At 37.4% G+C, this 12,895-nt stretch overlaps 1 protein-coding gene across 14 annotated transcripts in view; it reads left to right on the top strand.

Annotated features, from left to right (window-relative positions):
* The window catches only part of PCLO (piccolo presynaptic cytomatrix protein), a 392,417-nt gene that overhangs the window by 236,542 nt on the left and 142,980 nt on the right, over positions 1-12,895 (top strand). For 12 of the 14 annotated variants that reach the window (XM_042791970.1, XM_042791965.1, XM_042791968.1 and 9 more), the window contains exons 8-9: positions 1,048-1,196; positions 8,720-8,801. In XM_042791970.1, coding sequence (XP_042647904.1) covers positions 1,048-1,196; positions 8,720-8,801 — 231 coding nt within the window. The remainder of the gene's footprint in view (positions 1-1,047; positions 1,197-8,719; positions 8,802-12,895) is intronic. The other 2 variants (XM_042791966.1, XM_042791964.1) reach the window with 1 other exon arrangement.

Below are 12,895 nucleotides of genomic sequence, written 5' to 3'. Positions count from 1 at the left end.
AATTTCTGGTGTTTTTCCTGAAACGAATATTGTCGTTCTTTGAATTCCAAATTTATCTTGCTTATTAAAGCATAAAATTCAAACTTGCATTACATTCTAATTAGCTGCATATTGTTTTGGTTTACACTGATGGGCAATGTAGATAAAAATCTCTCTGTTGTATAATGGAAATATTATTAAACACATAGGAGCTGATTCTGATCCAAATGGAATGAAACCTATGTCAGTTGACTCAATAATCAGTAGGCATAAATATGTGCTTAACTGATTTTAATTAAATGGTGTTATTTGATCCAAAGGGATCAAGCACAATAGATTTTATACAGGTTTAATATTGTTGCAAACATAAGAACATTAACCTTATAGAATTATTGCAGAAAGAGCATGCTGGCTAACTTTCCACGCACAAAGGTTCATACTGCAAAATCGGGATGGAATTCAAAATGAGAACATATGCTGGATTTCTGCTTAGAATTACAGAGTATAGATTGCTTCATATCTTTGATTTGGAATTATACGGATTTCATAAAGAAGTCTCAATTTTCTTCTAAGTAGTTCTAGATTATTTCCAAAATATTTTGAATAATATTCAGTTCAGAAGTTTGAGAATCAATGGAGGTTGGGTTTTGAGGGGTGGGGTTCTGGAGTTTCTTTTGTTTTTTGTTTTGTTTTGGGTTTTTGTTTTTCTTAGCCTACTGCAAAGTAACTAACATGACTAATTTTTTTCATCAAACATTTTAGAAATGTGTGAAATCTGCAGTGTGTTTCTGAGCTGCCAGAAAGAAGGATATGGCTATAGCACTCAGCAGTGGGTTTCTTCTGGTATTTAATATCCATTGTTTTGACATAGACAGAATCTTCTCAGTTTGCTAAATCAATTAAAGCTAAATTATGCCTGAGTTCAATGTCTCAAGTCTCACCTGTATCTTTACTTTATCTGCATGGCCAGTTAGTAAGCACTATGCATGTTTGCTATGCACAAATGCACATTATTGCCCTTTGCCCAGCACTGGATCAGAACATTTGACCTGTCCTTGGTTTTCAAAGCCTATCATCTCCGCCGTGAAGAAACAGATTGGTTTGACAAGCCCAGGGAGTCTCGTTTGGAGAATGGACATGCCCTTGACAGAAGACTGCCAGAGAAGTTGTCCCACTCTCGACCACCAAGTCAACACCAAGATCAAGTAAGCTGTCAAGTAAGCTGTGCCTTTAGTTTTATGAATGTTTGACAATTTAATCATATTTCCTCATAGTGTATGTAGGGACTACAGGATTAATCGAATTCCAGCTACATTCTGCTGAAGTGCTGTTGAGCCTGTATTTGTCATCAGTACTTAATGAGGAAGTTAGAGTAACATTCGTCTGCAATTCAGTATTTTGCAGGTTGTCTTGATTTTTGAAACATAGCTGAAAGGAGTTAATCTGCTAACCAGAAATATCTATACATTAGGTATTCCTATTTACAAACAAATAAATTAAACAGTCCCATTTTACCTTATCAGCTTTATTCCATCCAAATTCAACCTCTTGTTTTAGTATTTTAAGGAAAAGAATTGCTTTATCCTGTTGACACTTGTTCCCACTTTTAGTTGGTCTGTATAATCCCCATAGTCTGTGATCAGTTACTGAATAAATCAGCAAGACGTTATCAGTCTAATAATTAGAATGTTTCATTTATTATAGTGAAAAAGAAAAATACCATAATCTGCTTTTCAATTTTGTTGACTTTGAAATCTAGTTCACCTTAGTATACCATCACATATCCTCTTTATATTAGTGAAGTTTATATATTTCAAGTCTTTTAAGGTCTTCACTTGATCAGTTATAATTTTTACTGATTGATTGAGATTATAGTCTGTTTTCCATGAGATCCAGTGGATGCAAGAGAAGGTATCGCATGGCTTCTTTGTGATACCTATTACCTTATATTGTTCATGTTAATTCCTCAGACAGCATACAAAGAAATATCCTACTGTCATGCAGCCTTTGAAACTTTTTTGCTGGTGAGAATATTCACTGACATTTGACAATAGAATATAAGTTTTATGAAGTAAGGATGTGGATTTTATGAAGTAAACATTCAAATATCTTACAATACAAGCTGTTGTTTATTTTTATTTTTCCTTTTTTTCCTATCTCTACTTTAGCATATATTGAGATTTACACAGCCTAGGTTGTACTGAGCTTCCTCATTTATTGCTGAGAAAGAGGGTTTTACAAGGTGCAAGTCTTACAGGAATCTATTCAAAGAACTCACTCTATGAACGAGCTTTATTGCAGGATAAAGGACATTTTAGAGTTTTCACAGCTCTTAGTATCACTGGAAATAGATAAAAAACTGCCTATCTGAGCACATTAATCCTCATGAGAAACATGCATTATTCTGAGCATACATAATTTGACCACTACAGCATCGTGAGATAAAATTTAAAAGTTGTCTTGGAAATCAAATTTCTCCAAAAATGTTACTATGATATATACTGTGATACTGAACTCTGTGATATGGAGGTGGTTGGTAAGATGTACTTTTAGAACTCCACAGCTTTTGTCCTGGGAAGCAGTTTCAAGGCAAGTTACTGATAACAAAGGTCCAATCTTAGTTTTTTCTCTCATATAAATAGCACTACTCTGGGACCAGTTGAAAGACTGATCAAATTTTTTCAGGAGGAAGGTTAAGGAGCCTAAGAGTTCTTGTTTTTCTGTATTATTTCCAGAAGAATTTTATTATATTTTTTTCTCTCTGAAACTGTTGTGATATCCTCATGTTTATAAGGAAACAGAGATACTGCATTTAAATCTTGCCAAGGGTATTTTTTAAGGTTTTGTAAAATCTGGGATGGAAATTGAAGAGTTCTGAATGATTCTGTGTGATGCCATGTAAAATCTCTGCAGGAGAAAAGTGATGTGAAAGAAGCAGCTTTACAAAAGTTCCATCTTCATCTGTTTCTGTCCAGGTTAGCTACTGTCATTCACCTTCTGGTACAAAATAGTATCAGTGTGTCTGCAGAAGGGAGAAATGCCATTTCTCACCAACTCTGCATCATCTACTTTGTCAGAATGTTACTCAGAGCTTGTGTGTGTTAAATACCTTCTGTGAACATTTGTTTGAGATAACTAAAAAAATTATTTTCAGACACATCCAGAAAGTAAATTACTTTAAGACAAGATAAAAAGGGTCAGAGCCATTTAAAAAAGTTTCAGTAGCTCCACACTGAATTCTGAAAGTAAAACACTTGGCAATAGAAACAAGTAAATCTATATTAAAAATCTCTATTTTTCAGCGTTCATTTTAAATTTTAAAGCTATCAAGAAAAATAAACCTTTTTTTCAGGCTGATGAGTATGCTGAGGCAAAGTAAACACTCCCTAAAGGCTTTTTCAGCCCTGTCTCTTCTGTAACTAAAAAGTTACTGAAATCACTGTCCCATGCTATGTATCTCCTGTATCCACAGCTCAGTTCTGCACAAAGCTGTAGTGTACAGTCATAATGTACTCTAGAGCCAAAAATGGCAAATTACTCTTCATCTTGACTATCTGAACAGGTCCACTTTTACCCAGAGCTTGCTTTGTTGTAGAGGGTTTCCTGAAATCTGTTAGGAGGATAGTTTTCTAGTTAGCATAGTAATTAAGTCATTGCAACTCCTTCAATATCCCATACTAAGCACAAACCAGCCACAAAAGGAAGTATTTGCATCAGTAGCACTAGTTTGCTTAAAACGTATCAGTCAGTGTTTCTAAATATACTTACTGGCTATAAATTTGTATATTTTTTTTTTATTTGATTTTTCTCCTTTGTAAAAAATGTGGATATTTTACTGACCACTACAATATTTGCATTCAAGAAGATTTTGTTTAACATGTGTGAAACATTGATTTCCATACAAGATGAAATCAGAACTGCTTGATTACATCCCACGAAGTTTGTTCAATTAAAGGTAACTCTGTGTTTTTGAAGCAAGAATGAAATGGAGTAACAATCCAGAACTTCTGGGTGTCTGTGGATTTCTTATAAACTAGCGAATTAAGCTCACATACTTTATTATTAATATTAAAAATATTTGTTTCAATTGTAACTTCTGTGGTGTTACATAGTATTCTTAAATCACATTAGATTGCAGTGCAGTTTAGTAGCTGTTTCCCAAGATAGTGATTCTGAACTGCTTACCTGAGGAGCGTAAATGTGGTTTAAACCTAAACAATACATCATCTATTGCAGATTTCTCACTGATCCCTGTAGACCTCAACAGTTTGCTTAGTTGCTGCCAGTTGACCAGCAACTTCTTTATACCTCCAGACATCAAGGGGGTTTTTGTTATTATTTTCCATGAAAATTGTGTATCCTGAACCAAACTGGCTGTTTCAGACAGGTTGGGAAGGAACAGTAGGATGAGATGCCAGGGCAGTAAGGGATCATGACAAGGAGATGGACAGGGGGTATAATAACAGGAGAAAAGCAGCTTCTCGGTGGGGGGGTTTGAATACAGAACTTCTGGTGATCATAGGTGGGTCTTTTAAAGACCTAAATGAATAATATTCATCATAATACCAGTGTATTGTCATCAGTTTGCTTTGGCAACAGTTTTCTAATCACAAAAAGAAGGCAAGGGCTCTAGATGCAACCTTTTTAATGTTAATCCCCTATTTCTAAAGGCCCTCAAAAAGTATATGCTTGTCTTGATTCATGGGTCTGTACCATTCCCTTGAAATTTAAGTCACGCCTTTTTAAGAGCACTTGAATATGTAGAAATTATGAAAAAATGGGTAATAAGGCTAGCAGTCAATATAAAACCAAAAAATGCTGTTTGTGACAGAGATCCAGAAAGCAACCTGCAAACTTCTTCCACCTTTTTTAAGTCCATCCTGCTTGTTTTCCAACTAACAAGGAGATTTCATTTTAATCTGTAGCAAACTGCTTTCTCTGTTTGAGACTTGGTGGGGGGAAAGGCATTTTGTGATTCAGGTTCTCTGGAAATACAGTGAGAAATAGGACATTTCCAAATGTAATGTAAGTGTTAAAATATCTAATCTAATGAGTGGATTGTTTACCCCACACACATATACTGTAATTCAAGATGGAATTTAGCAGCCAGTTTCCCATTTTTTAGGCACACAGAAATGTTTTTCTCACTGCATGCCAGAAGGACTTCTAAATCAAATGTCAGAGTTCTGTGCTGACCTAATAGCAGAAGAAAAGGCTGCTCACTTTACAATTTATTGATGAACAGGAACATTGTATTTGTTCATTTTTCTTTAATACTTCTTTTGCAAAATATCTCCTTCACTCCATCATAAGGGATCTATCAGTAGAAAGAAATTTTCCACCTTTAGGATTTCTTGAGAACTTGACCTTTGGGCTCTGCACAGAAGAGAAGTAAAGGTTCAGAGGGGTGGGATTACCTTAGTAGGGGAAATTCTTGGTGCCAGCTTTCACAGCCTTTGTGCACTTATTTAAGTACCAATGGTATTCAGAAATTAGGATAGATGCTGTCTAACCCATCACCTTGAGCATCCACCATCTTGTTCCTGGATACCTAACTCGTAAAATTTCCCCTGAAGACTCTATTTCCTGAAGGACTACAGCCACACGTAGCTGCTGAGATTCACCTTATCAGGCCCTAAGATATTGGTGGAAGGAGAGGTGCAACACCATTTAAAACCAGAAATTACCATGACTTTGGTGACCTGATCCAAAGAGCAGTTAATACATTATAGCTGTTGATATGGTCTTTGCCTAGAATACTAAAATATCTTTGATGCATTTTATTTCTTAAATACAACACTAAAGACATCTATTAGTCTCAATTGTCCTCTTTACCTTATAAAATTCCCTTATATGAGGCTTCCATAGAGTTTCTTTGTCAGACAAAATGTGTAAAGACAACAAAGGGAAAATAAAGTATATATTTAAGCGGATTTTCTGTGACAGTGTTAGAAAAACTCAGCACATTGATTTGCCATTCATTCAGTTTTTTGGAGGGGCTTTGAGCTGACTAATAACATGAAACACGTGACCAGAGCTTAAATTTCTGGGGGAAATATTTTATAGTCCAGTTTTCATTTAACTCACTGGGATGCAACCTCCAAGGGCCCACTGAGTAATGCACATAAAAATGTGACCTGAGTCTTATGTCAGCTCAAAGAGCACAGTAGGAGGGAAGATACACTAGACAATCAAAATGTGTCTGTGATCAGAAGAGGATGGCATTGCCAGTGCTTGAACTGCAACTACACTCGAGTATACTGAATGCTCCCAGAAAGGTGAGGAAAGGATCTTCGTGGTAAAGACAGATTGCAGGAATCTATAGGGTTTGTAGCAAATAAGCAGAATCAAGTCACTTTTTGCCTTGTGACCTAAATCTGCAGCCTTGCAGCAGAGGGAAGTGTGTTGTAGCTCAGATTTATAGTGTCGTGGGTTTATGACTTCAGTGGGGTCTTTCTGTATCTTCACTGGGGTAACTGGGGGAAGTCAATGAGAAGGACCCCTGGCATATATTCAGGTGAAGAGAAATCACCTCCAGTGAAAGTTAGGTGTGAACACTTGGAAAGACAAAATAATTCATGTTCTACAAGGTTTCAAATATACCACTGTTTTTTCCTATTCATTCTGCCATTCTCAGGCAAATACTGTTCTGAAGGTAAATGCCTAATGACGTGTTCAGTTTAAGTACTGATTCCCACCATCAATAAAAAATACTATGCTACCCTGGTTGCTAATAAACTTTAATGCTTTTATTCATAACTATATGAATCACCAAGATTTATACTTATCATAAAATTCTGGAAAGTAATGAGGAAGTAATAAACTAAAGTAGGAGACAGTCTATATTTTCTGAAATATTTGTCAGCAAATCATGTACAATATGGCCTTGAATAATCTTGGATTATTATTTATTCAAAAAAGCAATCTTGCTAAAGAAAGATAAGATAGAGCAATTAAAAAAAAAAAAAAAAAAAAAAAGTGAATTTAACTTTATGAGCTGTAATGTTCCTCAGTTAAATTGAATTGCTCCCACCAAAATGGATCCTAGCTAAGGAACTGTTCAAATGTGTTCATACTGATTCTTTTGAATTGCATGCCTTTGTATTCTTTTTTATTTAATTAAAAATTAGACACATTATTTCAAATTTTTTACAATTTTATGTAAGCTACATGACATAGACATTATTTTTACTGTTAAATTACACTTGCTGTATTTCTGATAATATCATTAAAAACATACCAATGTCCCTATCCATTTATAAGTCTGGAAGTCTCATGGCACTTTATACACTTCTGGCAGCATTAGGCCCTATGTCCTGGCAAAATTCCATAATAAGTCCTAAAGTCTGCCTGATCTCAACTCCTGACTTATTCTGGAGTACTTGTCCACTACCAATCCATGATGTCCTTTTTGTCTGAGATTAATTACACTCAATACTACTCTCAGTGTGCTATGAGAGGATTTCAGCCTTACAGTCACCCACTGGATAAGAAACTGAATTACAAGGAAAGATGTATAAACTCTTCTGCTCACTGTGGGATTGAGCTAAGCGAGTCCCTTGGTTTCTCTGTTTCCTCTCCCATCATTTCTGTGTGCTATCCATTAGCATCATAAACCGTCCAGGGCAGAAACTTGGTTTGAAGTGCCCTAGTGCAGGAGGAGTTTAATCCCTTTAAATGCTACTTAAATATAAATAATAGTAATAAACTCTTGTCAGCAGGCTGCTGATATACTCAGACTGCTGCATATCCATGCTGATTAATACCGTCCCATTGGCTCCTTGAGCCTGCCCGCCCTGTTCCCAGCCCGTTGACCCTCAGCCTGGAGCAGTTACAGGCGGTCACGCTCGCTCCTCTCGGTCCGGGTGCAACGTTCAGGCTCAGCACCAACGTGGCAGAGAGGGGATGGATTCTGCTTTGCTTCCAAAAGACCAAAACTGCCAGCAAAGAGGGCATGCAGTAGGTGTGAGGTGTGCGAATGTTGCAACAAACACTCTTTCTGCAACGGCGTTTTGTCGTGGGCTCACAGCGATCGTCCCTGGCAAGCGGGCTTGTCCCAGCTGCGTGGCCCCTCCTGTGCCCATGTCCTGGGGCAGGTGGGATCATCCCAGGTGGAAACCTGGCTCCTTCGTGAGGGTTGTAGAGATTCATTTCCTTTAGCCTTGACACTTTCCAGTATCAGCCCAAGTGAATGGTGCACATTTTCCTATAAAACACAGTCCTGAAAGTTTCATGTTGGATCTTTCAAAAGGCTTTTGAAATATGATGAGAAGAGGTATGTTGGAATGTGTGGTTTTGCTGAAACTAAAGCACTAACTTGTGGCTGTTTATATATTCAACCACCATTTTGTTTATGTTTGTATGAACATGATTTTATTATAATTACAGGAATGATAGTTAATTTCATTCTTTTACTGAACATTGCTAGGACAAAGGATTAATGTTAGGAGAAGCTACAGAAGACAATGACCACCTTCTTGTCATTAGGAAATAAAAATCAGAACTAAAGCCATATTCAAAATGAATCTGGCTTTATTGAAGCAAATATTCATTCCCTTGCAGAAGGATTTTGCGGTCTGACAAATGTCTTGACACTTGGAGGAGTGTCTGAATTGTGAAGTTATGATATTTCCTGGGATGAAATAAGTTTGTTTGCTTGTTTCAGTTTCAGCTGTCAAAAATTATTGATACAATTGATGTTGTTTTATCTTTTTATGACATGCATATTTGTGTTTCTCAGATAAATGGGAAGCCCCTGCAGTACATTTTCCCTCATGCAAGGCTCAAACTACTGAGGGACCCAAAGGATCACACAGTTTCAGGTAAAAACCAACAACCCTCTACAGGACATGATAATTAATTTGATTAGCATGAATCATGCAAAATATTTGCAGTATTAAAAATAGTTCCTGTGTCATATGCAGCAGGAAACTTAGTGGTCATTTTAAGTCTTGCTAGTTGGTTATAACGGAAAGCAGCAGTGCAGAAAAAGGGTCGCAACATCTGTTCAAGACACATAAGCTATACAGACATTAAAAACAGGGAAAATCTGTTGTGTTATACATGAGCAGTCTGTTTTGCTGTTGCTTTATATATAATTCTATATTCTCTTTATGAGAAGTTTCTATAAAATAGGCTTGTCTAAGTGCTCCACATGTACAGAAACAATTTTATTCTGGAACTATTTTTCATATACTATATATATTTTATATATATATTTTTTTATATATATACTGGAACTATTCTACAGCGGTGGGTAGCAGAATCATCAGATCCCACTGTTCTGTGATATCTTCACATAGAAACATTTATCACAGGACTTCAGATTTATTCTTTTTTCTCTAACGCTAACACAAATGTTTGTGTAACTCTGAGTCTGCTTGCAAAGGAGATGAAAGTGACAAAGTTTATATTCATTCACCTCCTGGCCTGTGAGCAGGAATGCAGTGTGATGTTTTCATGTATCAAGTTGTAAAAGCTTCCAGTGACAAGATCTAGCACAGGTAAGTCTGTCTGAGCTTTTGGAATTGCACTCCCTCACATCTAATACTGATAAGGAGCTCAAAAGATTTTTTAATATGCTGTTTGTCTTCCTTCAAACGTACATGCTTTAAGCGGTTTTGTGATGAAACCATCAGACTTTCTTTTAACTCGCTTAAAAAATGCTAATAGTGTGTGTCAAACTCTGTTTCTGAACAGAAGTAATTACCGAGTGCCAGCTCTGGTGTTCCCTCGAGCATTAAGTAGAAAGTGGCACGAACTTACTTGAATTTCTAAATATTGTTTTCACAGGGTTTCTGGCAGTAAAATCTTGATCACTTCCACCCCCAGTATCCACCTCATATTTAGGGTGTTAAATGAATGTTCTGTATATATTACGAGGTATTTTCTTGCTAGTGAGCGTAACACCTGCTGATGATTTCAGGATACAAAAAGACCCCTCCACCCACGCAGCACAGTCTGACAGAGGCTCCCCAGTCCATGGATGTGTCAGCCCCCCAACTGCCCCGGGCCCTTGCAGGCCATAGGACCTCCTTGACATCCTAGTGCAGATTTTGACCTGTGGGGTGATGAGTAACACTGATCCAAGCTGCTGTCTTACTTGAGAACAAGTGGAATTACAACCACACAACTGTGTATAGCTTTTGATTTAATGTTGCTGAAGCCTGCTGTCCTCTGTGAAGTTACTTACGTTCGTACAATGTAAAATGGCTATTCCAGATTCTCGACTAGCTCTCATGCTGGCAACCACAGAAATATACTGAGCACCAGGGTAAACGCCTTGTAAGCGATGACTGGAAAGCCAAGGTGTAGATAGTGACTTCCCATTTACTAATGCCCTGCACAACATGGGACAGACAGGATCAAATATTCGCTTAGTATCCTGCTAAGGTTTCATAGCCCACACTGGGATTGCTCGCTGCAGTAGCTGTGCCATATTATACCTAAATTCTAACTGGAGTAAGCAAGCTTGGCTATGTGCCTACAAGTTGCAGTCATACTTTTGGATTTTAGTCCATACACACTGTTGGAGGCCTGCACAGGCATACTTCTATATGATGTACATATAGATGTCCCTACAAATATGAAAAGGCTTAAATGCAAATTGTACAGAAAAGAGCCAAAGGTAGAATAGATTACCAAGAGGGTCAACCTGAGCCAGAAGAAATTGTATTTTTCACTCCATGTACATCTTTGAGGTACCATAATTCCTTTACTTTGTACCTAGCTCCTTCCTCCTCTCTCTGTCTGGAGGATTCAGGTACACAGAAACTCCCTTTAAATGTGCAATGCTTTCTCCTTAGCCTTCAGCTTTCCAAGTGATCTCTCCCAGAGCCACACAAATGGGTTTTATTCACTTTTTAAAAAATTCAATTTTGATTAAATATTATCTGCAAACTAATAGCAAGTACCTTTGTTTATTAACCACACAATGAATATTAAACAGAGGTGGACTTAGAAAGCTATTATACAGTAAAAGTTACTTAAAATATTGGTAGATTAAACAATATATACTCTTATGCCACCACAGATACTTCACTACAAGATTATTGGATATTCATCTAGATGCCATGGTTGTTGGTTGGCTGGCTGGTTTCTTTCTCTTGGTTTGTTTCTTTCCTTCCTCTCCTTCTTCTGCTCTCCCTTCCTCCCTCTCCCTCTTTCTTGTCTAAAGTACCAAGATGAGGTGTTGAATCATTTTGTTTAACTGATTGTCTTCTATTTGTTGCCTAGGGACAGAAAGAGTATGTGTTAAATAACAACCCTCAATAAAACTCACATGGGAAGTCAGATCTCTCCACAAGAACAGCCAGTCACGGTGACGATGAGAGTCTCTGTTGCAACCATCCTTGCAATAGCATCTTCAGCTGTGTTGGACAGGAGTCCCTGAACTGTTGTGTTGCTGAATTCTTACAAGCCAGCTGGCCCATGGTCCATTGTTTCCAGTTATCTTACAGGATGTACAAAACATCCTCTGTCTTAACTGTGCATAAAAGCCTGTTCTATGTGTTCATTTCTGCACACGCAAGAACTGTTTCTACTGATGATTTACATTATCTATGTGCAGTTTGGTCAGTTCAACAGCATGAGCTGCCTGGGGAGATACCTGAGACTGACAGGTTCTCCTCTCAGGAAATGAATGAACACATAAGTATTCAAACAGTTTATCTTAACTGGTGTTTGCACAGCAGGAGCTACATGGGGAAATCTCCCAAACTATTTGTAATTCCCACTTGGAGAAATCCTGTAACTGTTAATCAGCTGCTTTACTGGGAAGCTGACCAGTGGTTCAACCTCATCTCACTGGGGAGTTCCTGGGCCACCCTGGGCATTAATGACACGATGTGATGGGTTAGCCCAGGTACCCAGCTATACCATAGATTTCATCACTTACTTACAATAGTGGATGTTACTGCCTGATTATGGATCCAGATACTGTCACTTTATAAATATCAATACCAAGAGTAGTCCCAAATAATTTAAAATTCAGACTGTATCACTACATATTATGTGCACATGCATTCTGCTTATTTGCTTTCTTGATTAATGAAAACTGGCTCTGAGGTACAGATGCCTTTGATGCCTCTTACATAATCTGGCATAATTTTGCATACAAAAACATGTATTGCAAATTTTATCATGCGAATGAGGTGTTCGAGGAACAGGGAACCAGGCCAAAATTGTGATGGCTAGAGAATAGTAGCTCTGAATGAAAAATAAATATATGCTTGCTAGCTGGCCTCTCCTGAGGGTTCTTGTTTCTTTAGCACATGCCATCATCTAGAACTCACAGCTCTTCTTTTCAATGTATGCAATGTCCCCTCCTCAGGCAATGCTGATAGATGTAAAGGAATTGCCAACGATTTTCTCTGCAAAGATTGATTAATAATTTGCAGTTAAAAAAAAAAAAAAAAAGAAAGAATTGGCATCTTGGTTATGCTGAGGTGCCAAAGCAATGATGGCAGTGATCAGTGAATGGTAATACAGCAGTATTTAACGTTCCAGAAACTTGCTGTTTGTTTTCACTAAGAATCCCTTGTTCCTTTTGGATCCTTTAGCATAGCAGCATAAGCACCATTTTGTACTGCCAGCATTTTCTATTCTGTTTTTTAACCCGTCATAGTTATATTTGAAAAAGTGAAGAGAGGACATGGCTATTGAAGGTAATGAAAGCATAGTCAATACCTTTGGATATGTTACAAAGACAAAAACTTACATTGTTTTATTCCTGATCAGAAAGCTTTTTAGGCACACTGGGTGAAAACCCAGCAAGGCAGACACATCTCAGTAGGTCTATAGGTACAATAAGTGCACTCAGTCAAAAGTAATTTTTGCTGCTTTGCCTCACTTAGGCTGAGTCATAAGTAATTTTTCCCTTTCCAAAGTTATGACAGTCTGTGTTTCCAGGGAGCAA

The sequence above is a fragment of the Tyto alba genome, unplaced genomic scaffold (assembly GCF_018691265.1).
Source record: "Tyto alba isolate M040663 unplaced genomic scaffold, T.alba_DEE_v4.0 Super-Scaffold_2, whole genome shotgun sequence".
Lineage (NCBI taxonomy): Eukaryota > Metazoa > Chordata > Aves > Strigiformes > Tytonidae > Tyto > Tyto alba.
This window is presented reverse-complemented; position numbering and strand designations above follow the sequence as displayed.